The 26,215-nt window shown below is 36.4% G+C and overlaps 3 protein-coding genes and 1 long non-coding RNA gene across 4 annotated transcripts; 2 read left to right on the top strand and 2 right to left on the bottom strand.

The window, feature by feature from the left end:
• Positions 1–11: 11 nt before the first annotated feature.
• Positions 12–3,487, bottom strand: LOC137738671 (eukaryotic initiation factor 4A-8-like). The gene is made up of 5 exons (XM_068478145.1): positions 3,329–3,487; positions 1,800–1,869; positions 1,579–1,685; positions 941–1,371; positions 12–842 (listed from the first exon to the last, which is right to left on the bottom strand). The coding sequence occupies exons 2-5, from the start codon at positions 1,865–1,867 to the stop codon at positions 207–209; spliced, it is 1,242 nt and encodes a 413-aa protein (XP_068334246.1). The 5' UTR covers positions 1,868–1,869; positions 3,329–3,487; the 3' UTR covers positions 12–206.
• Positions 3,488–9,763: 6,276 nt separating this feature from the next.
• Positions 9,764–11,363, top strand: LOC137738676 (probable 2-oxoglutarate-dependent dioxygenase AOP1). Its single transcript, XM_068478149.1, has 3 exons — positions 9,764–10,323; positions 10,432–10,756; positions 10,868–11,363. Exons 1-3 carry the CDS (start codon positions 9,953–9,955, stop codon positions 11,102–11,104), a joined length of 933 nt encoding a protein of 310 aa, XP_068334250.1. The 5' UTR covers positions 9,764–9,952; the 3' UTR covers positions 11,105–11,363.
• Positions 11,364–13,078: 1,715 nt separating this feature from the next.
• LOC137740020 (telomere repeat-binding factor 4-like) lies at positions 13,079–16,429 on the bottom strand. Its single transcript, XM_068479805.1, has 6 exons — positions 16,175–16,429; positions 15,463–15,668; positions 14,638–14,722; positions 13,989–14,078; positions 13,378–13,663; positions 13,079–13,281 (listed from the first exon to the last, which is right to left on the bottom strand). Exons 1-6 carry the CDS (start codon positions 16,322–16,324, stop codon positions 13,250–13,252), a joined length of 849 nt encoding a protein of 282 aa, XP_068335906.1. The 5' UTR covers positions 16,325–16,429; the 3' UTR covers positions 13,079–13,249.
• Positions 16,430–17,485: 1,056 nt separating this feature from the next.
• On the top strand, positions 17,486–19,739 carry LOC137738893 (uncharacterized). Its single transcript, XR_011069068.1, has 3 exons — positions 17,486–17,619; positions 18,951–19,016; positions 19,157–19,739. It is a non-coding gene; the product is annotated as an uncharacterized lncRNA (long non-coding RNA).
• Positions 19,740–26,215: the final 6,476 nt, after the last annotated feature.

Here is a 26,215-nt window from a genome sequence, read left to right as displayed (position 1 = left end):
TGCACGAACTCTTGACAGTAAAAGTCTTTCTTGATATATCGAAACCGAGCAAGAAGGCGCATACCATTAAACAGTTAGATATGTTTGACAGCATAAATTGAGGACAATACAAAATGAAAAGCAACAGCATTAAACAGTACTTTCAAAACAGGATAATAAAAATCTGCCTCAAAAAGATAAGCGGGGGAACAAAATGCGCGAGCTCTTCAGAGAAGATCGGCCACATTCGATGGGAGCTCCTCAATCACCACGTTGTAAAACCTCTGGATGTCATAGAGCATTCTCTCGTCGTCTTTTGTCACAAAGTTAATAGCAACACCCTTCCTTCCAAATCTACCACTTCGTCCAATACGATGAAGGTAGTTTTCGGGTTGAGTCGGCAAATCATAGTTTATTACGAGAGATACCTGCTGCACATCAATACCACGAGCCAAGAGATCAGTGGTGATGAGAACACGGGATGAGCCTGATCGGAATTCACGCATGATGATATCACGAGTGTTCTGGTCCATGTCACCATGGGTGGCAGAGACAGTGTGGTCACGGCTTCTCATCTTGTCGGTAAGCCAGTCCACCTTGCGCCTGGTGTTAACAAAAATGACACTCTGGGTGATGGCCAGAGTCTCATACAGATCACAAAGGGTCTCGAGCTTCCATTCTTCTTTATCGACATTGACATAGAATTGCTTGATACCCTCAAGGGTGAGCTCATCACGCTTTACCAAAATCCTCACAGGTTTGTTCATAAACTTTCTTGTGATTTCAAGGGCTTCAGGTGGCATGGTAGCAGAGAACACCCCAACCTGAACCTTTGATGGCAAGAGCTGGAAAATATCGTAGATCTGACCACCAAAACATCAAACATAATTAGGAATATATTGAAAACAAAACATTAATAGTGGGCCCGAAGAAACACAACACCTTAATACAAATAACAAACCTGATCCTTAAAACCACGAGAAAGCATTTCATCAGCCTCATCCAATACAAACATCTTAATGTAATCTGGGCGAAGTGACTGCCTCCTCAACATGTCAAACACACGACCAGGGGTTCCAACAACAACATGAACACCAGCTTGAAGAATGCGCTGATCCTCACGAACACTTGTCCCACCGACACAAGCATGAACCTTAACGCCAAGGTAGTCACCAAGTGCTCGCATAACCTTCTCAATCTGCTGTGCCAACTCCCTGGTAGGAGCCAAAACCAAGGCCTGGCACTGGACAACACCATAATCAAGTTGCTGCAAAATCCCTGAGCAAAAGGTTGCTGTTTTCCCGGTTCCAGACTGAGCCTGTTGAATCACATCAAGGCCTTTGCAGAATGGAACAATTCCCCTTTGCTGAATTGCAGAAGGCTTCTCAAAACCTTCAGAATAAAAACAAAATTATACACAGAGGCCTTTAAAGATGAATATAAGTATAACATTCTTTAACAACATTGCAAAAGGAGAAATCAAAATTAAGAAATTGAACATGCATTCCTGCAGCGGTAGAATAAGTTAGGACAACTAAACAAAAGAGAAGCATCCTACCAAACAAAAGACAACTAAATAATAAATACAGTTGTACCTACCATAAGCATAAATGCCTCTCAGCAGATTTTCCTGCAATCCCATGGAATCAAAACTTTCAAAAACTTCATCATACGATGTGAAGAAATCTTGCCCATCAGTTGAGAGCCTATAAAAGTTGTTAAAACATTAATGGTGACATCAAATCATAAGATGATAAATTATCTTCCCCGAACAAACTTAACCAATAACTATGAAAATAAATACCAAGCAAGAAACTCACAGCTCACTCATCTTAGTATCATACTGTTTTGCATCAAACTGTGATCCCTCGGGTGCAACACCTGCCATGACTGCAGAAAGAATTTCATTTAAAAACTTTAAGGATCATAAAACCCAAAATAAATACAGTGTTTTTGACACGGGATTCCGGAGCATATAAAAAAACATGAGACAGTTCATACGCACATAAATCTCTCCACAATATATATATATATATATATATATATATATGAAATTCAAAGGCTTGCCAAAGATGGCTTGAAGGGAAGTTTATACAAAAAATATAACAGAAGAGCCAAACTTGTTAACCAAACAAAAAGATGAACAAGCATTAACTCCTGTTTTAGTTTTTGGAGAAGCGTTTTAAAAAGGGTGGATGTCCACTTGCTATCCAAAGAATGAACCCACAAGAAAACAGACACCTCTTTGCCCAACTCCCCAAAAGGTCAAAGATGACTTGAAAGAACACTTATACAAAATAATATAACAGAAGAGCCAAACTTGTTAACCAAACAAAAAGGAGAACAAGCATTAACTCCTGTTTTAGTTTTCGGAGAAGCGTTTTAAAAAGGGTGGATGTCCATTTTCTATCCAGAGAATGAACCCAGAAGAAAACAGACACCTCTTTGCCCAACTCCCCAAAAGGTCAAAGATGACTTGAAAGAACACTTATACAAAATAATATAACAGAAGAGCCAAACTTGTTAACCAAACAAAAAGGCGAACAAGCATTAACTCCTGTTTTAGTTTTCGGAGAACCGTTTTAAAAAGGGTGGATGTCCATTTTCTATCCAGAGAATGAACCCACAAGAAAACAGACACCTCTTTGCCCAACTCCCCAAAAAGGGCATATAACTTCCATACCAAACATTTACTTTGACAAAAGGTAAAACATAACACAACACTTCATCTAAGAGTAACCAGATAAAATTCAGAATTACAGTAGCAAGTAAATCAACTTTCACAAACAAATTTGATATTACAATACAACAATTTAGATGTCAGAACAGAAAAAACATAAAAGTTAAAAACTTTTCACCCCAAACTCATAGACAACATAATTTTCACCAGAGAAACACAAAAAGTAACCATAGATACATCAATAAAAAGGATAAACTGTAATTACACTAACTAGCGTAACAAAAACTAATCACTCGATGATGGGTTGCTAAGAAAACAGATGAATCCCAACTTACATGTTCGAATTGGCTCCAAACACGTAAAAAATCATATAAAACGTTAAAAAGTTACTATCCTTGCATCATATTTCCCACTACTTTCTCGGAAAACAAACAGACAGCCGTTGAAATCCACCCGTAACAAAAAACACAACTTGCAAACAAATCAAGCAGATGGATCCAGATCCAAAACACGATTAAAACCCACAAATCGATCACCAAAACAAATACTTTCACCAATAAAATCAATCAATCAAATTAACAACTTTGCAATCAGATATATAGATACACAACAATATGTATAAACATATGAGAGAGATAAAGAGAGAAAGAGAGATGTAGAGAGAGAGACCTGATGATGTTGATGAACGCTAGAGAGAGAAGCAGAGGACAATTGGAGGTTGCTAAAAGAGAGCTAGGGTTTCCCAAACTCCTCGGATCTGCGCCGTGGAGTTTGAAAGTAGGCGAGTGTTGAAAAGAGGCTGAGTTTACTCTCTCACTGTGTTATAGGCTTTAGGTTTTGTTGTTTCCCACTTTAAAATTCCAGATATGCCCTTTGGCTTCTCCTCTTATCACCAACTCCCCGGGGACGGTTTCGTCCCTTGAGAAAATTTGTGTCCAACAAGTAAAAGAAAACATTGCAACTAGTTTACCACTTAAATTCTTTTTTCTATTTTTTTTTTAATCACGAAATTATTGTTCCAGTAGAAATTAGTACAATTCATTTATTTTGTAACGCGTGTTTGTTTTACCTAATAATAGTATACCCTAAAATGTAAGTACTTACCATTCATTAACACATGTTATAACAAATAAATTGATAATGTGTTTTTCGTATATGATATATTGTAAGGGATGAACTTTGTTGGGATGGTTGCACACCTCACACTCCTGGAGAAGGCTTGATTGACAAGAGAGATAAACACATATCATTAATATTATGTACGATGTATTTAATTGGGATTATGGAAGATTTTTAATTCTTTTAATAAATCTAAAGATATTCAATCAAGAATTTAATTGAATTTCTAAAATTTAATGGGTATCCAATTAGGATTTTAAAATAATTTATTAAAATCCTTAAAAATCAAGATGTTTTCAATTAGGATCTTAAACAAGTTTATAACATTGCAAACGTATTCAATTAGAAATTTCTTCAAAGAATTTCAAAAAAAATTGATGAATTTGAGAGATTTCGTAAGGTATTTTAAGTATTCACAAATCTCACCTCTCCTCCTGAGATTTTGAGGAAATTGAATCAAAAATTTACATGAAATCTCTATAAATCAATCATCAAAATCAATGGATTCATAAATCCATTAAAATCTCTCAAAATGTCAGTTGAATACACCCTTTAATGTATAATATCAAGCCATCATTGACACACCCCGACCGAAATCAAGGCGTGTTGGCCGTCACGTTTGTAAGGGTTTTGAGCCCCGTCCATACAAGAGAGAGAGAGAGAAAGAGAGAGAGCGAGAAAGAGTTCGAGACAGAGAGGTATACACGGGGGAAAGAGATGATGTGGATGTGGGTGAGTGTGTGGTCCAGATGCAACCAACAAAACCACAAAACAATCACCCCAAAATGACAAATACCCACTAAGGGCAAAATCGTCATTTCACACTTACGGTACGAATAATTCAGGACGAGTTGTCACAACCTACCCCCCTTAAGAAAATTTCATCCCAAAATTCATAACAACAACTCAAACAAACAACCAGTAATCATAGAACAGACGAGGATACAAATCTCTCATTCGGTCTTCTGTCTCCCAAGTAGCCTCTTCCGCTGAGTGATTCCTCCACAAAACTTTCACTAAACTCACAGTCTTGTTCCTCAGAACCTTTTCCTTCCAATCCAGAATAGTTACTGGTTCCTCGTCATATGTCAAATCCGGATTTATTTCCAATGGTTGAGGAGGTATCACATGCGACGGATCCGCAACGTAATAACAAAGTATGGACACATGAAAAACATTATGCACTTTAGCCAGCTTAAAAGTCAACTCAAGCCTGTAAGCCACTTCACCAACTCGCTCAGTGATCAAAAATGGTCCGATATACCTGGGACTTAACTTACCTAGCACTTACTTGTGTGTCTGCAACACTAAACATACATATATGCAACTACTCATGCATAAATAAATAGGCAAACACTATGCATGACATTTAAAACATATAAACATTCCATTTCATTTTCTGGGAAAAAATCACAAGTATATAGGTATATACGGAAAACCAAAAGCCCACTCACTGATATGTGGAAGGGTCGTAACCCCCTTGCCTTGAGTGACTGCTTTGGAATATTCCGTCAAACTTAGGCAGTCCAAAAGAACGAATACTAATTACACAACACCCAAAGGTAATCCTACATTTGTGATGTTCTGTCAGAACCACCGTCAAGTCCTCGTGAACCACCAAAACTGCTTTTAACTAGAACCTGGAGGGGCGCAAAACAGAAAGTGTGAGTGGGCAAAAACAAAGCTTTTCAAAATCATGTCATTATCAAAAGTTCTAACCCCTCGCCATAAAACCTGTATAGTTTCCCAGAAAATAAAATATACACATATATCGAAAACATGTTCAGAAATATGCCATGTCGAATGCCTCCACACCAAATGTAAGTAACCCAAGTAATGTCAATCAATGCAAGCAACATGTCAGCCGGAGTCACCTAATGTGACATGTACGACTAAATTTAGAGCTCAAATCCCCAACTCACTAACTATACCTGCACACGAGTCGGAACCACCTAAAGTGGTCTGTACGACAAGACTAGATGCAAATAAATACGCTCAAGTGCTACGATCACGTGAATACTGGGTGAATAATCGTGGGTCACCGACGAGTCGGAACCACCTATAATGGTTTAATACCAAACTGACACACCCCGACCGGAATCAAGGCGTGCTGGTCGTCATGTTTGTAAGGGTTTTGAGCCCCGTCCGTACAAGTGAGAAGGAGAGAAAGAGAGAAAGAGAGAGAGAGAGAGAGAAAGAGACAGAGAGACATAGAGACAAAGAGAGATACACGGGGGAAGGAGATGATGTGGATTTGGGTGAGTGTGTGGTCCAGATGCAACCAACAAAACCACAAAACAATCACCCCAAAATGAATACCCACCAAGGGCAAAAACGTCATTTCACACCTACGGTACTAATAATTCGGGACGGGCTGTCACAATCATTCTCAAAATCCCCATGTATATGTTAGCATTTATGCATAATGACACACTATAGATCCCTCGAAATGCCATGTAGGAATAGGTATTTCTGTTGAAAAACACTTAAATTGTCTTTTCGTAACTGTTATTACTGACGTGGATTTTTAGACTCCTCTTTTTTTCTTTTTTTTTTCTTTTTTTTTTTGAGCGCGTCTATATTTTTACATTAGGTGGAGAAGGAATTCGACTAAATCATACATTTGGCAACCTAATTTGAACTTCTCCTTTAAAGATGCTCTAATATACCATTCACAGTGCACCTCTTTATAACTTGAAAATGCAAATGACCAAAATACAAGATGAAAAGCCAAATATACATCACACCACAAGTGGAGTTTGAAAACAATTATCCAACGTGGAAGGTAGCCTTTTTGTTAGCAAAAAGTTAGTGGAAATATGAAAAGCCGGTGGCGTTTTGGTGCCTTTTTGACTGCCACAGCTGGCTGCAGCCCAACTTCTTTATATGTCCAGCCAAAATTCTGGTGTCATTCCAGCATCAAACCATCTCAACTCCCATGTCAATTTCCACTCTCAAGTCTGAATTTCCTTCTCCACTAAGTTTGCTGTTTTATTGGGCTTCCAAGAAACCCGGCCCAACAATCCATAACGTTTTATGCTAAATACCTAACAACTGCTCATTTGTAAATGTTTTTAAAATGATTATAAGAGATTTTGGAAAAAAATATTTTTGGATTCCAAAAACACTTAAAATGCTTTCTGCAAGAAGCACGCTTCAAGTGCTTTTCCATAATTTACTTTCATTTTTATAAAATATTAGTTCTGAAAACATTTTCACCAACAAGTGTTTTCAACAATTTTAAAAGTACTTCTAAATGAGCCATAAAACTATGTGTTTTTCGTTCTCATCACTTTGTTCTTGCTCTGTAGTTGTTGGTCAAGCGGTTGAGTCTGACAGTTCTACAAGATCAGTTTCGGCTCACACCCGTACCTAATCAAAATCATTGCTTTGAGGAATCTCAATGGATTAAGGATTTTTCTTGTCAATCCTCTTGTCTCAAGTTCTCAATGGTACTACAACTTATAATTAATTTGTGTCATGAAAAGTTATGTTATTATTAGGGATGAAACTTTGAACTATCACTAAGAAGAAAGACAAATCTTACTTAACCAGGTGTTGTTAATCATGCCAATGAATGAATAAATAAATAATTATAGCATTGAATTATCATGTCAGGCGCTTTTTCTTTTCTAAACAAATTAATTTAAATTACGTAAAGTGCACACCTTAATTCATTTCTAAAAATCTCCCCATAATCAACTCACAAAAACTGTTACAATAACTGATGGCACGGCCCAACTCATGTCACCTGTTACCATAACAGAACTTGAAACTTTATTTCAAAAGGGCAACGATCAATAACAATAAACAAGACTTGACTCATGTCACCGTTAATCATCCACTATTGAAAGTTATTCATCTTTCATAAATCCAAAAGTTAGTAGTGGGTTGTCGGAATGAGATTGAAGCAATAATATTACGTGATGAAAATGGAGTGAGTTTAGCCTCATAATGGCTAGCAATAATGTGATTCAAATTTATCTTGATGATAATCGAATTTAAGATATTTCACTTTTACAAGTGAAGAGGAATACCACATAAATGAAATAACATGCTCAACTAGCAAAAGAGCATAACAGGGACAAATGCTCAACTTTACAAGAGATGCTCTATTGTCACGTGACAAGCGTTTATTAAACGAGTGATTCACTTGTCAACACATAACAAACATCAATTGAACGTATGCCACCTAAAATTCCGTATTGATTGCAACAGAAAATCTCTCCTACTTCGCATAATTTAATCCCCATTAGATCCCTCAAACCTTGTAGCCAGTTAGAAGAAAGGGAAAAAAAATGGTGTGATATCCACACATCCTTTTAATTTTCGGATCGAATAAATTGAAGAGGCTCAAATGACAGAAACTAACAAAAGACGTGTAAGAAGTAAAAATAGGTGTGTAATCCGCACACCCCAAAAAAAAAGTTTGCATGGGTACTCAAAGAAGACTGCTTGAAGCCAGGGACAAGTTCTTGGCTCTTGGTCGGCGGGGAGGTTTGCCGTGCACTGGAAGCCTGTTCTAGGAAGTCAACTCTAAGGTTTATATTATACAAGGTAGTCTGTAATGTTATACGTCCTGATTGAAGGCCGACACTCCATATTTCTGCTGTTCCTCATGTGTTTACATTTATTGACAGCTCTAGCCAACTTCCGGGCTTCCGTGATTAAGTAAATGATGGAATTGTGGCAGACTGTTCAATCTTAAAACGAAAACAACGCAGGAAGTCGTGGATTATAATCAGGAGGTCGTGGGTTTTGCTTAAGCTTTCCAGTTCGTTTATATCAAGACATTTGATATGGTTTCATTTATTTTGTGAAATTAGATATTTTTCTGTAAAGATATTTTTTTGGAGTTCAGTAAATTGATTGCTCCTTTGGCTGTAAATTTGACAATGGTAAATTCTGGACCTTAATTTCAATGATTACCCAGTATTAATTGGTTATTGATTAGCATTTGTTTTCTGGAATTTGGACTCTGATCAGTTCAAATGTTTTGGGAAGGAAGCGCTTTTTAATCAGGCCAATTGGGTCCTCCTGGCAATGCAATGTCGAAAAATTTAAATACGAGTCCGATAGTTTGCAATGTGATTGGGAAGTTAACACCATCCTAATATATTTTTCGAAGTAATTTACTTATTTGTATTTTTCAGCTTTATGTGTCCAAGAGTTTTCAACTGTTAATTAGGACCTCGAAAAGGTTAATCAGTAGTGTTGTAGTAGCACAAAATGTAAACATCACTTTGAGTGATTAATATAAACTCTGTACGTTTTCGTTTTGAATGCTGAAGTTGGAAATTGCTTTGGTTAGGATACTAATGATCAGAAAATAACCTTGACTAAATTTCTTCTTTGTTGTTATAATATGCTGCTTCTGTGATGGGTTTTGAAATTTCAGTTGTGGATGTGAAATTCACTTCTCAAGATAGATGCGATAACACCTATTTTTCTCTCAAAGCTCTTTCAACCGAGTTGCCAAAATCAATGATTGAAGCTCTCCATGACGAGTCGAACATTGTCCTGGTACACTACTCTCACTCTTTCCTGCTTTTAATTTTGATTGTTTATGAACTGTGTGCTTTGAATTTGCAATTTGTTGCTGAATTTTATTTTGATAATTTGTAAAATTTTGTTTTATTTTTTGTTCGACAGCTTTTAGGGTTATTGCCCACAAATTCTCTTTAGGCCAAACAATAAAGTTAGAAGAGCTACAGATTTGCTTTCGATTGGTTCCCCTCTATTGAGTGCAAACGTGCTCCTAATATACTTGAATTGATTCTAAGTTAGTGTCTTTTCTTGGATTATTTGTGGTTTTGTGAGCGTTACTTAGGTAAAACATGCATTGTCTAAATTGCTACATTTAAGAATGCGATTGTATTGCTACAACAATTTCAATTAATTTTTCTGTGGATATTATTCATGTAGGTTATCGATTGCAGAAAAGCGCAGGCATTCTTGCTAGTTAAATCGAAAACAACGCAGGGAAGTCCTCAGTACACGTGACATTGCATTTCAGTCGTGGATTATAATTTAATCCCCCTTGTACAAGAAACCCCTATAAATTTCATTTCTTGCCACAGGCAGATACAACAGTATTCAACGTAGTGAGAGAATAATCCATTAGATCCCTCAAAACCTTGTAGCCAATCAGAAGATAAGGTAAAAAAGGGTTGCATGGGTACCAGGGATGGATTTCTTCCGGTGATAGATTTCTCCAAAGAGGACTGCTTGAAGCCAGGGACAAGTTCTTGGCTCTCCGTCCGCAGGGAGGTTTGCCGTGCATTGGAAGAGATCGGCGGTTTCATGGCGATAATTCCCGACAAAGTTTCTGCTGAGCTCCACCAAACCATCTTTGGTGCACTGAAGGACTTGTTTGAGTTCCCTGCCGAACTCAAATCCAAAAACCGATACGAAGAGAATCCATTTTGTGGCCATTTCATATATAATTCTGTCCATGAGAGCTTGGGGATTCAGAATCCCACACACTCGGAAGAAACTCAGAAATTCACACATCTTTTCTGGCCTAACCAAAATGATCAATTCCGGTATGTATTGTACGAGTTTTTTCGTTTCATGAATTACAGTTCTTGTTACTCTTAATCATTTTCTTAATTAATACTTATTTACTAACAATTAGTTATTTTTTTGGCCAGTGATAGTGTAGATTCATATGCAAAGGTGATGATGGAGCTTGATCATGTTGTAACAAGAATGGTATTCGAAAACTACGGTATGGAGAAGTACCATGACGAACACATTCGATCTACTTCTCACTTTATCCAGTTTGCTAAATACAAAGAACCCAGAAAAGCTGGAAGCGATGTGGGTTTAGTGAGTCACACTGACAAGAACTTCAACACAATTCTTCATCAAAATCATGTCAACGGTCTGGAGATAAACACGGACGATGACGAGTGGATAATGTTCGATCCACATCTACCTTCATCCTTCCTTTTCATAGCTAGTGATGTGTTTAAGGTATGTACGTGACAACTTTTGAATTGACGAACACAATTAATTAATATTGCAACATGCATTACTTAGCGGAAGTTTCCATGGTCTAATTAATATTTTCTTTCGTTAATATAGGTATGGAGTAACGGCAGAATACGAGCTTGTAGACACAGAGTCAACGTGAGAGAAAATGATGAGGCAAGATACTCGGTTGGATTTTTCTCTGTAAAGATAGGAGTAACAACCGTACCCAAGGAGCTTGTGGACGAAGAACACCCCTTACGTTACAAGTCACTAGACCAAGTGGAGTATATTCAAGCACAAAGGAAAAATGGAATTGAGTGCACACCTGAGGCATACTGCGGAGTTTGATTATTTTTAGTTTACTTTTCGTAATATTACTTCCCTTTAAATTGAAATGTATTTATGTTTACTGATGTCTCATTACTTGATTTCTCAATGTTTTTGAGCATCAAAATCGTTATTATTGCCCTATGTTTGTTGGACCAAGTCATAACTTGGTTTCAGTTGTAACGGCGTCAGGTGTTGGAAAATATTTGTATTCAAGTGTTGGAAAAAGTCAACCAAGATGTAGTCATTCAGTTGTAGCCGTCTCGACAATCTCGTTTAATAAAATAATGTTTATTGTTATATTCTGTTTGTTTGTCTGTTTACTTTCAACCGTTTGTGATTCATCTAAACTCTCAACCACGAAGAGTTAGCTATGTTTCAAACTCTATCCTGCAATTCCTTCCATGAACCCCTTCTCATCCATGACTATTGTCGTTAATATAAAGCTGGATCAAACCAACTATTCTTTATAGTTGGCTCAGATTCTCCCAATCCTCGAAAGTCGTGACTTAATGGGGTACGTTGATGGGTCCATTGAATGCCCTCGTAAACAACTTCCTGGCAATGCTACTGTCAAGTTGTCAACCCAACGTACAGTACGTGGATGCAACACGATCAAATGATCCTCAGTTGGATCAATGGCTCCCTCACGCCATCTGTGTTGTCCGTTGTGGCCAGCAAGAGGACCTCTCGTGCTGCCTAGGAGGCTCACGAGCAAAGGTATGCCTCTTCGTCCCAAAATCGCATCTTGTTTCTCTGAAATGAACTGCTGCTAACCAAGAAAGGTGATATGTCTATTGCCAACTATCTTGACCGAATGGACTCAATTTCTGATAACCTTGCCGTAGCTGGCAAACTTGTGAATGATGATGAGCTTGTCCAATGAAATGACTGAACGCTGCTCAGGCACATGATACACTGATATCCCAATGAATCGTGTATCCTACTCTTGAAGCTCTCCTGCTGACTACGGAGAGATGAATGACAAAGCAAACTGCGCCTCTTTGTGGAGGCTGCTCCTGCGAATGCCTTTGTGGCTACAAGAGGTCGTGGTGGACGATCTCGTGGAAGTAGACGTCGTGTGTTTCCGTCCGCTCGTGGTGGTGCTGCTGCCAACCAGCGAGGCTTTATTCGTCGCAACAACTTCAACAACAACTAACGGCTCAACTCAGCTTGTAATGGTGAAAGGCTCAACAAGGCAGGAGAAAGGATTACCTGCCAAATATGTGGAAAACTAGGGCATCCTGCCCTAGACTCTGACCAAAGAATGAATGCAGCATATGAGGGAAGGATTCCAGCCAAACGCCTCACTGTCATGGCCACGTCACCTATCACTCTCAACAGGTAGAACAATGGACAATGGCTCTGGACACCGGTGCAAATGCTCATGTCACGGATATTCAGAATTTGGTGAATGCGAAAGAATATAACGGTAACGAGAACGTTAATGGTGTAGGTAATGATAATGGTCTTTCAATATCTCAGGTTTAATTTAGACAATAACTGTTCTTTGCTTTTTTTTCCTCACTTCTTTCTTGAACAGAACCTCAAGACCCAGAAGATGCTTTTCCACGGAAGATGTAAGAATGGCTTAGACCCATTCCCAGGTGGCGGTGGACAGTTCAATTACCCTATTTCAATGTGTAGGCATTCGAGTCTCAGCCCAGAAATGGTGGCCACCAAACCTAAAGTGGCGACCACCAGACCCGACACGGTCGTATCATTTGACAAAATATTGTCACCAGTTGACTACACATGTCAAAGTGATAGAATGATCAGGGGAAGCAGCTTCTGACTTTAGTTCCCAGAACATTTCTTTTGATCTTGTAAACTAGATCCAAGAGGATTGTTAACAAGCCTAATCAAACCATGTTCCTAACGGGCCTGTAGTATCGAACCACCACTGAACTTGAAGCAGCATACGACATACGACAAACAGAAAAAAAAAAAAGAAAAAAAAAAAAAAAGAAAAAAAGAACACCTGGAGAACACTAGCTGAATCCAGGCACACTCGCGCACCCAAATGGAATTGACTTCTGGTATAACAGAATTCGAATGCATTTTCATGACAAAAGAAAGCTTAAACTGTTCAATTGGATCAGTGAATTTACATACACCGTTCTATAAGTTACAAGGTACACACTAGTCAGACTTACAATTGAAGACCTAAGCCAAGGCAACGACTCCACCACGCAAACCTGTAATGATTGAAACAAAAATTATGAAGGTAATACACATCATGATAATGGAAAGACTTACAACGACTAAAGTACACACAAAAGTTTCATACTTACATTGTTCATAAATCTCTTCTATTAACAGTAGCATTGAGTCGGTATCTTCTGCCATCATTGAAACTCTTTCTGCTTCCTTCATTGCTTGAATAGCCAGAAAGCTTTTGTTATCAGCATCCACGAGTTTGTAGGCAGCATTATCAGCTGCATCCTTCACTGTTTCGGTAGAGATTATTGGCACATAATTCTGCAACTTCCGGGGCCTCACTTCCTTTTGATCTGGAGTAGATATAGGTGTTTCTGCTACCAAAGTTACATCCTTTTTGATCTTGTAACCATTTTGTGCCTACATTTGAAGGGAACACTTTAGAATGTTTCAAGTATCAACGAGTGTGGTATAATTAGGAACAAGATTTGACGTGACAGAAGTATACAACAAAGCATCAAAGAGAAATGTTCGAAAGATATAAGAAGTACAAGATCTAATAATACCGTGCAAGTGCCAACGAGATAGTTAGAATATGAATATGAGTATTAGCTATTACTCAACATTTGAGAAATACAACCAGGTTGTGTTCAAGCCTTCTGAGTTCTGACAGGCTACATGCAAATAAACAACATAAAAAAATTATTAAAGAAAAATTTGTAAAATGTCATCATGCTAAATATACCTTGTCCAGTTTTCCTTGCATAGCAAGCTGTCTTAACCTTGTACCCAAAACCCTTCTGAAATTTGCTGGTACAGGCACCTCATGCCTTTGCTGCAGTAGGTGTATCAAGATTCAAGACAGTCACCATCTTTCTTGTACGAATATGAAATTTTAAAAAAGGCAGCTAGAGATTAATTGCAAACTCAAAAGTATGAGTGAGAGGAGAGGATTCAGCAATTGTGCCTTGCTGGTCAGATAAATAAATATACTTAAATAGTTTAATACCCATAATAATTGATAATGTTAGTGAGAAACACTTCAAGATGAAACCATAGAAAACAAACCCCTCACTCATGCTGCTCATAGTTGGGTTCTCCTTCAGAAAGTCAACTGGTAATCCGATGGAAGGTTAATGAAACTAACATATAATATATTAATATGTTCTCAACCTTACGCGGCTTGTCTTTGGTTTGTGCAACAAAATTTTAACTTTGAATGTCTGAATATACACAGTGAAAGGATTTACGTTATGCAAGGATTTTTTTTCATAATTCTGCAGCAGGTTTCCCAACTAAGCTACGAACATTCAACAACCTAATACAGATATTTCATAATAAATCGAACTAATCAGATATTTTTAATAATACATAACAAAAGACCTCCATCTGACCTCAATATAGTTAAGAATGGCACCTATAGTAGATCCATCCTTATCTTTCATCGTGAAAAGCGCCTCAAAAATCATTGCATCATACCTGTCAAAAATTGTTTAAAAAGAAAAGAAAATAAAGGAACAGATCAAGTACCCTGCAGATGACTTAAACAAAAAGCTCTACAAAGTTTATCCATAATGTAGAAGAAAGACATTAATAACCGTGGATACCAACTGTGAAAACAGAATAAATTAGTGAATGGTTGAACAAGTGAATGCCTAAACGGAAAAATTTTGAATCGTTGTAAAGCTAGAACAAACTGAACTTTAATGTCTATCACAACAGAGGCAGCATCTGTTCTATACAAACGTATTGCACCCACAGTAAATACCTCACTATCTACTTTGTGCTTTACTATGTCCTCCTACCATACTGTATCAACTCACAAAAGGTCAACAATGGCTCTAGTTTGAGAAATTTTGGTACGTTTGGCATTTTTCAAATATTTCTATGTCCCTGGAACTTTGTTTCAACCGGTATCTAGGAAAAACAACGTATTTCAATTCTTAATTCCAGTTGTCTGAAAAGAGGAAAAACTGAAAGAGCTCTTCATAGCATGTCGGGATTCAGGAGTGTTTTCTCTCCATCTTTGAATCCTATATTCTAAACATCGGTTGACATGACATACCATACATTTGCAAACACCCTTTCTACTTCAATTCAAACGGTCCCAACATCATGTTCATTTCAACCGGAATTTTGTTCTAAAGAAGCGATATCAAAAAGAAATATGAAGCACACCGTCTAAGGCCTGACAACATCAGGATCACAAAAGCACACACCTTGGAGCATTTTTCCCATCAGATGCTGTACTCAAAGCATCGTTTGTGACAGCAACGAGAGATGCATTGGGTCGAACCGAAGCAGCAGAAGCAGGGCTCTGAACAATGTCATGCTGGGTACCCACAACCTTTCTAATCTTTGTAGCCCTTGGTCTTTCCTTAGAACCATGTCCACACGAATTAACACCCAAGTTCCTCCACTTATCCTGATTCGCAAGCAAAAATCGAGACAAGGAAATAACATTGCAAAAGAAAGGACAAAATCATTAATTCATTTACTGAAGCAGCCAACACACCCATAGCAAATGCAGATTAGACAAAACCAAAACTAGGGTTTCTTCATATACAATTATATATGTATATATATACAAAAAATACATGCATGCATATTTGTCTGTATCAATTGCTGATTATTTTTGGTCAATTTCAAGCAGAAATTGGGAGACCTAGGGTTTTCTAAGCAGGAAATTGCATATTTCTCAGAAATTCAATGAATAATATATCTGCCTAACAGTTCAACCACCATCAACTCAGGCTTTTTTTTTTTTTTTTTTTTTTTTTTGAAAAAAAAAATGGCACTTTACTTTTTACAGTTTCATTTTTTTTAACTTTAAAATTTAGCTAAAAAAAAAAAAAAAGAAAACTGAGGAAAGAGTGAACTTTTCTTTTTAGTAAGATGAACAAGTGGCGATAGATGTAAATAGGAGGGAACCTTGAGGTCGATATTAGAGCGGTGAATAAGGAAAGGGGCGCATTCAGGATCTTTGATGATGTTCTTCCACTTGCCGGGTCCGTGCTTCGCTACTCCGGCGAGTAGGGCTTCTTCCTCCGCCGCCGTCCACTTTTGCTTTTGGTTTCCCATTCTACCCCTCTCCCTCTCTCTCTCCCCCGAGGCTTTCTCTCTCTTAGTCTCCTTCTCTCTTGACTTCTCAGTCTAAAACTCTGTGTGTGTCTGTCTCTATCTTAAACATATTTTAGCTTTCGAGGGAAGGACGACATCTGTGAGTCTCTCTCCCGCTTTCCGCTGCCGCTTCGTTGGTTTGGATAAAAGCCCATCTTACAATATCTATGTCTCGTATCGGCCCCAGACACTATCATGTTCCACGCGGCCCAAAAGGTCCAACGACGAGTAAAATAAAATGAATGCCAAGTCAACACACCAAAAATGTTGACAATGACTAAAGCAAGAAATGAGGGATGAAAGTGATGAGTTTGAAATATAAAGGACGAACTGATGAGTTGACAAAACATCAACGATCATGAGTGATAAATATTCTATAAATAATTTGAAATTTTTATGGATAATATATGTTTCATAACGTGCCAAATGTTGTTTCAAGAAATCCTTCTAAAAGTACATTTTCAAGAGGAACTTAAATGTTAACATATTTTTAATGAAAACAATTATAATACAAGCGTTTATTAGTAGAAGTGTTGTTTAAAAAAGCAATTTTACACGAAACCTATTTATATTACTTTAGTCTAAAGAAGGAGGCGAAATTGCACTGTAGAAATGAACAGTGTTTTGAACCGCATTTCAGTTTATTTACAGGATTGCCACTCGGTTGCTTTTAACACACTTTCATTTTATTTACACAATTGCCACTCAGGCTTAAGAATTGATTTTCAACCGTTCGCAGCTTTTGACTCGGGGAGAGAGGGGAGGGGGATATCACGGCTGACAGATTGGAGAGAGACGATGACTCCCATTTTTGACTCGAAGACAGCTGGGTGTCGCTGTGTCGAGCGGAGAGAGAGGGGGACAGAGCGACTACAGAGCAGGGAGACACAGGGCCTGCGTTTCAGCTTTGACTTGGGGAGAGAGGGGAAGGGGACATCACGGCTGACAAATTTGAGAGAGACAATGGCTCCCATTTTTTACTCGGAGACAGCTGGGTGTCGCTGTGGCGAGCGAAGAAAGGGGACAGAGCGACTACAAAGGAGGGAGACACAGGGCCTGACAGATTGGAGACGGATGGGAGCTCCGAATTTGGACTGAGTGAGAGAAAGATGGACAGGGAGAGAGATACAGAGCGGAAAGTATGGGTGTGTGTATTCTTTAGGGTTGACGGGTTACGCACAGAGTCGGTGAGGTGGGGATGCCTCAGGGACGAATGGCAGCGTCTGGGTTTTCATTTTTCTCCCTTGATTCAAAAGGTATTGCACTGCTTTTGTTTTCATTGTTTGGTGCCTAATTGCCATTTGATTTGTTAAAATTTTCTTTTATATTTTGTTCTTTCATTCAAATTCTAACGGATGTCTATAAATTGTTCAATTGGGTGCTAGATTATGTCTCTGTTTTTGTCAATTAGGATCTTCCACTGATTTAATTTGTTTTTTTCTTGATTACTTTTTGTGTGATTGATCCTTTTTCTGTTTTAGAATTGTTAGGGATATTTTGTTCCTTCATTAAAATTGCCATAGATCTTTATAGATTGTTTAGCCCACCTTAGGATTTAACTCTTTTTCAGTTTATTGTTTTTAATTGTTGTTTACTGTTTGATTAGCCATTTCATTTATTAAAATTGTCATAGATATTTTTTCTATCATTAATGCTATCATAGATATTTTATATTGTTTACTTAACTATTAGGGCTTGCTCTTAGTCTTTAGGAGGTTGTTTAGATCACCTCTAGGATTAGCTATATGTCCAAATTTATCCTACAACCTAATCCATTGTCCTAACAACCATAATGTAGATAAATTTGTGCTGCTCCATTGCACATAGGCAGTAAGCTGTGAAGTATATCAAATATTCCATAAGATTAACCAACGTTTGACAAGTTTAAGCAGATACACCAACACAGAGAGAAAACACCTAAATTTACAGCAACATGAAAGCTTAACAAATAAAAAAAAAATGGTAAAACATATCTAAGTTTACACAGTTTATTGTTTTCAATTTGCTATTGACTGTTTGATTTGCCATTCCCTTTATTAAAATTGTGATAGCTCATTTTTCCTTCATTAAAGCTGTCATACATATTTTAAAGTTGTTTAGTTAAGTTTACAGCTTGCTCTTTGTCTTTGTAAATTAGGGGGCTACACTGTTAAATTATCATGGCTAATTTTCCCTTCATTATAGCTGTCATAGATATTTTTAAATTGTTTAGTTAACTATTACAGTTTACTCTTAGTCTTTCTAAATTAGGGGACTGCACTATGTTGATATTTGTGTTTTTCAGAAATTTTTTTTCCTTTGCTTATGTGTAAACAAAATTTAGTCTCCTTTTTAACTTTATTGTTTTTTAATTAGAGAGTTTAGGCTGTTTAGCTTTCTGTCTTTATAAATAATGGGGTTACACTCTGCTCATTTGTGTGTTTCTTCATACTTTCCTACTATTTGCTTCTCACCAAATCACCTTCAGGTTCCTTTTCCACTTAACATCATTCGAATATCTCTATGTTCCTAGGTTGTTTTTCCATTTCTTGGTGGCTTCTGTATTTTTGGGATGCACTTATAAATTTTATTTTTCATATGCATGTAGATCCAGCAAAAGCATACACATCAAACCCTCATTCACACAATAGCCACCAAAGAGACCATTACTGAGGTATTTCTCAATCCATTTAAAAATTTTGTTTAGTTTTGTTAACTTTTATACAAACTAATTTCTAATATAATTCTCCTTACTGTCTTTGGATACAAACTCTTTTTCCCTCTAATTTTTTGCCATGTCATGTATCCTTGCAGCTCAACCACCTGCAAGTTTTTGAGAAACAAAAAGCCTCATCCACTGGAATCTGTAATTCACAGCAGCAGGTATATCCTAACCCTTTCATTATCATCTCCTTAGTCATGAAAACTTTTTCCTTCTATTTTTTTGTTGATACAATATATAGTGTCCTTTTTCTACCTTGGAGAGAATCATTTCATATTATTTGGATTTGAGAACACCAACATACACATGTCCTGGTTTTTTGGCATGCAACTAAAAGTGTGAAACATCAATTTGAGAACAGTAAGACAAATTTCCTGGCTTTATTTATTTATTTATTTTATTTTAAAACCAAGCCTACATTCTTTAAAGCCACTATTAGTATTTAACTATGATTTGAATTAATTGATCTGTGGGGTGTTTCAATTGATCATCTGCAAATAAATATACAATTCTTTAGTGGTACCAAAAGGTTGACAGTAGGAGTTCTTAGTCACCCAAATCTATTTCAAATCTGGACGAAGAGTTCAAACATATGTTAATCTCTTATATGTTTGTATTTGAATGGTAACAATGTTGTTCTTCTGCTGCAAAAATCATCCTTTTAATCCATTTCAGCTTAGGCTCAACCTTACTTTCATTTCAGTTTCATTTTCATGTTAATTATGTCCTGTTTGTGTGTGTTTTGTGTTGGCATTGGAGGGTGGTGCTTAAACTGAAAGCTCTGGGTTTTGCTGCTACAATTACTTTTGTCTCATAATGCATATAAAAACCTTTCACTCTGGTGCTTCTATGTTTGAACCAAGAAACACTCATGTGTTGGTTTTGCAGTTTGATTAGAGTTATAGATGTGTTAACATGTTTAAGTCGTGGTGCTTAAACTGAAGGCATGCTCGACTTTTTATATCGTTAATAAATTTTATCAAACTCAACGTTTCATGAGGGTCCAACCTGAGAGCTTTGTGGGAAGGAATGAAACTAGATTACACCATTTTAATTAGAGCTTTTCTTATGGTCACTACCAATACACACCTATACTCTTTGAAGCTACTTGGAATAAATATACGGCTCTTTAGTGGTACCAAAGGCTTGAGAGTAGGAGTTATTAGTCATCCAAATCGTTTGCTTGCTAAATCTACTTGATGTGGAAGCTTACATATAACCTTGGCCTTAAGATATGGTATTCTTCGTTGAACCAAATTAGTTGTGCTCGATTCAAAATATCTGTAAATTTTGTTTTTGTTTTGTTTTGTTTTTTTTTTTTTTTTTTTTTTTCTGTCTTTGCTCATTTAGCTACAATTCTTTACATTTCCTCTTTCAATTTGAAAGTGTCTAAGTCACTAACGGATCTACTTTCTTTGCAGATTACAAAAATTTTGATCATTTGAGGAAGAGGTTGGTTCCATGCCGTTTTGAGGTAATAATTATACGCCATGATGTTTGTTCAAAGCCTATTCAGCTATCTACCTTTTTTTATTTATATTTGTGAAGCTTTCATGCTTATATTTTAAATATATAATTCAATTTTTGTCGTTTGAGCTTGTATTGGAACTGAGTTTCTTTCTATTTAGTGTGCATATCTATATATGTCCATTTATGTCAAGGTTGAGATAACTAAGCATCCATTTGGTCGTTTTACCATAGAATGGAACTGAGCTTCTTTCTACATTGTGCACGTATCTATATATCTCTATTTATGTAAAGCTTAAGATAACTGACCATGTATTTGTAACAAACCCCGTTCCAATTGAATGGTTGGTGTATTTGTTCGAAACGCCATTCGAATTGGATAATTGGTTTATTTGTTGTAAACCCCATTAGAATTGTATTTGCTTGGATGGGCTGTTAGTATACGGATAGTTGGATTCGGAATTTTGTCTTGGCATTTTGTGATTGGGATCTAATTACAGCTTTTGTGTTGCATGTCTCCATGTTTTGGTGTCTGTCCTGTCTGTATAGTTAGTTTGGGCTGTTTTTAGATTCTTAAATAGTGCTGCTTGATATTGTTTGTAAGGTTATTTTTAGAACTGGGGAAATAGGGGTACTGTAGCAAATGAACTTAGAGTTGTGAGCAAAAAAACTTTCCAAAAAAACTCCCAAATAACAAACTACAAGCTATTTATAGCACAATAAATACATGCCTTTGTCTCCGTTAAAGATTTTTATCGGTTCCAAGTAATTAAAACCATGTACAAAGCAAATTTATAGGAAGCATCTCCATTGACCTATGTTTATGTGTTATGTGATGAAATTTTACTTTTGTCCACGACTACATCATTTTAGGATCACATTAGATTATTATATGGTTAACTGGTAAGTTTCTGATACTATTACATACTTTGTCTCATGGAACCACTGTGCATTTTACATTCAGTGTGGAGTTATGACAAAATAAAGCATTACTACAAACAACTAAGGCAAAATAAGAAAGATCATAGAGAAAATTCTTAGTAGTTATACAATCACAATTTAAGTTACTTTTATTGTAACTTCAAATTCTTAATCTCAGTCTCACTGCTTTTTCTCAGTTTAGATCGTGCTCACATCGTTCAATCATAATCTGCTCTTGCTGCTACCTTTAATCAAGGGGTTCTGAACCATTACGTTTCAATCAAGCCTTTGGTATGCCCTGAACTTCAATACATTGTTTCCCATGCTTTCCATTTCAGATAGTGCGATTTTATAATTTTTAACATAACTGTTAGGTTTTTTCACCTCATATTAAACGTTTGTTCTAAGCTTTGTTTCTCATTCTTCTTTATCTTTGTAACCTCTGATTCTCCAAAGGTCCGATAGTTCTTTCTTTTTTTAGGTTTAAATTTTGTCTATGCAATTCTGTTATTGTGTGAAAGTCTCTTGGTGTCTCTGTGATTCTTATCTAACACAGTGTTTTTAATTGTTTATCAAATGTTCTTTGTAACCTTTGTTTCTCCAAAGGTCCGATAGTTCTTTCTTTTTTTTTTGGTTTAAATTTTGTCTATGCAATTCTGTTATTGTGTGAAAGTCTCTTGGTGTCTCTGTGATTCTTATCTAACCCAATGTTTTTAATTGTTTATCAAATGTTGTTAAGCATTTTATATGTTTTCTTCTGGTTGCTTCCTTTCTTTGTTACATTCTCACTTTACCAAATCGTTCTTCAAAAGTTAGTTACTTTGGTTGGTTGGTCTTTTCGTTAGGTTTATCTGGTAGTCTACTGTCTCATCCTCCCCGAAGTGCTTTAATAAGTGATGTTAACAATTCCAATCTCTCAACAAACCAGACATATTTCCAAAAAAAAAATCACAACTTCCATATTTAAATTTTTAAATTTTTTTACTGTGTTATTCTAAGACCTACAAGCTAAACAGATTTTTTCTAAAAAACATAAGTATTGACGCTATATTTAATTTGTAATTCAGGGTAGATAAAATGGTCAAAGAGATTGATCGAAGCGAACAACAAATTCTAGGAGGAGTTTTGGTTAAAAATTTAAAGGAACTGATTGAGGCTCGAAACAATAACAAGATTCGAAGAATGATATATAGAGAAACTGCCCCAGGACCCAATACAAAGGAAGCAGTCAAAATAGAAAAAACAAGGGTGGGTTTGCGTGTTTATGGTAAGGGTGCAAACTGAAACAAATTGGTCGTCCACACTATCCATTCACCTGAAAATCGTAATAATTCGCCGAAAGAACAAGTTCCGTTGAATGAAGAAGTTTAACATTTTTTTTGGGGGTTTTCGGTGGGATCTACAAGTTTGGTTGTTGCTACAAAATTGGAATTTTGTTGCTCTTTCTTGCCTCCACCATAACATCCTTCTGGGTTTTCAATGTATAGAGACTAGACGGGTGTTAGATAAGATAAACGCCATGTAAACCTCTTTTGTTTGGTCATAACATCAATAATGTAAACAATTAACCCTTTTACCGTTTTAAGGATGAAGTGTTGGCGTGCTGGGAATATGTTTCTCTGCTTATATATTTTTTGCATTTCTCTTTTTCTTGATAGGATCGTTTGACTCATGCTTCTTTGTTGGTTATACACTTTTAAAACAGTTGTTCTATTAATGTTTTGATATTATTTGTTTGTTTTTAAATTGCAACTTTAGTTGTTTTTATGAAGATTCTGTTCTCATTTTTAACTTTGAAAATTTTAGTTGGTCCCTCAACAATTTTTAATTGGTTACTCCAAAACATATGTTTCTATGGATGTTTATGCTGTGTTAGTTCATTCTTTGCAGCCATATCTGAATTCTTAAAAACTATGGTAATTAATGTGGTTTTTTGGGTGGTTTTTCAAATGGGAAAAAAGGGGCGAGCGACGAATTTATATTATTATTCTCGGTTGGTATGTAACTATTTGAATATGGAAGGCATCGTATTATGCAAACAATGCAACAATTGTAAATAGAAAGGGTCCCTCCGGTGTGCAGAAGGTGGGTTTAGAGATGGTGAAGTTTGCCCAGGTGGCAAGATTAATGCTCATGGTTTCGTAGTTGTGTTGATAACCGTGAAAACTGCCGACATTGGTCGCCTCACTGTTCCTCTACAATGATTTTAGTGTTTGGATCTTTAATGACTTCTCAACTTAATGGTTTTTAACTACTTCAGAGTGATTCATAAAGTTGGATACGATTTTATTAGAGGGTGTCAATTTAAAAGTATGGATTAGGGGTTTACATTTTTAGGGTCTTCAGCTATGGATACAAAGTTGTTCATCACGTTAGACAGGAATTTCAAGTTGAATTATGACCATGATAAAATGTTTCTTATGTTTACTTACCTTGGAGTGACTTCAATCCATTTTTTCCACCATCACAGATTTTTCATGATTCTTTTCAATTTTTATTTCTTATAAATAAAATTGTTCCAGTCAACTTATCGACGTGTTGACATGTTTAAGTAGTGGTGCTTAAACTCAAAACATCCTGGAATATTGTTGACATGTTTAAGTGGTGGTGCTTAAACTCCAAACATCCTGGAGTATTTCTATCATTAATAATTTGTATCAAGCTCACCGTTTAATAAGAGTCCAACCTACGAACTTTGTGAAACGGAAAAATGGAATCGCATCATAGATTTCTATGTTTCCCTAAACATATTTAATGAAAAAGTTTTCCAACGTTTACAGGATCTAACATATACTGAATGCAAGCTTTAATCTTCGAACTCTCAAATGATGCATATCCTTTAGCATCCATCACAAATGTTTTCTATATATGTTGTTGATTAAGTACATGAGGTGCAACTCCGTCTTCGACTGTTAAAATATATTTATTGTTGGAAATTAAGGGCTTAGACTCTTAAATATACACTTTTCATCTTGCACTATTTACTGGTCTAAAGTGAGTCAGACCTAAATAATTTGTTTGTTTCTGTCAAATTTATAAATGCATGTCTTCCAATATTAATGTCGTTGAGCCGTGCATTAGTTTTTATAGTTCGATGTTTGTTCTGTCTTTGGCTTCTCTCTGATTATATATGTGTTTATATTTTGTCTTCCTATTTCTCTAGGTTTTGTTTTTATCGTTGGAGTCCTGCATTGTTCTTTGGTGGCATTCATTCACAGCTACGCTTTCGTCTCTACAACGGTTAGATTTTTGTCCCTTTAAAGAACCTTTAACTTTTTATTTTTTATTTTTACTCTTTTCTCAGTTTACATGTTCAATCATCAATGCATGCTTTTTTGGATCATAGTAACGTCGTTATTCGATATTTATGCTGCTTTCCTTTATCACCATTTTTTTGCAATCATCGTTCACTTTAATCATTAATTTTCCACTCTGCACTGACAAACCACACTATTTAAGGAAACAATTACAAATCAACTATCTCTATTCTTCATTCTAATCTAAAAAGATTAGGATTATGTTTTTACTATTATGTTAACAAAGTGTTTGCAATTTTGAAGACCTCTTGCTTGAATGGGTTTTGGTTTACTGCTCATTTCATATGGTTAACATAGTTGTTTCATCGTCACATTGCTTCTGTTAGAAAGTAAACCACTGCTGTGGTTTTTTTCGTTTATGTAGATTTATGTCTAGAAGAATAGGGCTATCTAGGAATGTCGCTAGAACTGAGCGTGCTGATTCGCCTACATCTATTGCGGTTGTTAATCTCGATGATATGGTGTTACAAGATGTTCCCATCAATTATGACGACGAATACAACAATACTTCAACCTCTTTACTATTTTTAAACAAAGGAAACAACCCTCCCCAAACATTTACATCAAGTTTTGAACAACATACTCCTGTTCGAGGTCTTCTTACCTCACATTCAGCAGCTGGAACAAGTTCTCATCAAATTTCTGTACCCCTTTTTCTTGCTTACCATGCCACTATGCGCTGGTTGTTGGCCAAAGATGCTCCAACTATTCATTCAGTTACAAACCCGCTCATCACTGGGCATGCCACCTATCAGAAAAAAAAGAAAGAGTATGCACTCTTTCAATATAACTTTGTTTACATTTTGCTGCTGATTTCAAAATTTGGCTTATCTTCGTTAATTAACTTCTATCAATTGGTTTGATGTATGCTTCTATTATTCTTTGTTTTTATAGGGATTGATCCAGAATATGTTGATTTTGGATTAAGAAATTGTCAATGTCAATATTGCAGTGCTCTATTTTGGTCTGCAGAGCAGACAAAGAACCATCCTGAGTGTACTTCTTCTATTTCTACCCTGCAGTTTACTGCGTGTTGCATGAGTCAAAAAGTTCAATTCCCACGTGCTAAACCCACACCCATTTTTTTGGATGAATTGTTAAACCCCACAAATTCTCAAAGCTTTTTACAGTTTAAAAGAAATATTAGATCGTATAATTCAATGATGGCATTAACTTCAATGGGGGCCAATGTTGATCCATCGATCAACAAGGGTCGAGGTCCATATGTTTTTAAAATTAATGGTCAAGTGCATCATTTGATGGGTTCTTTGTTGCCTCCTGAAGGCGACAATCCTAAATTTGCACAACTCAACATTTATGACACTCAAAATGAAGTCAGTAATCGTATCGGTTGTTTGAACAGATCAGAAGCATCTGAAAAACTCGATCAACAGGTTGTTAGTGGCCTCATTAAAATGCTAGACGAGTGTAATGAGGTTGTTCAAC

The sequence above is a fragment of the Pyrus communis genome, chromosome 7 (assembly GCF_963583255.1).
Source record: "Pyrus communis chromosome 7, drPyrComm1.1, whole genome shotgun sequence".
NCBI classification, from domain to species: Eukaryota; Viridiplantae; Streptophyta; class Magnoliopsida; order Rosales; family Rosaceae; genus Pyrus; species Pyrus communis.
The sequence above is the reverse complement of the archived record's forward strand: the minus strand, read 5'-3'. Positions and strand labels throughout refer to the sequence as shown.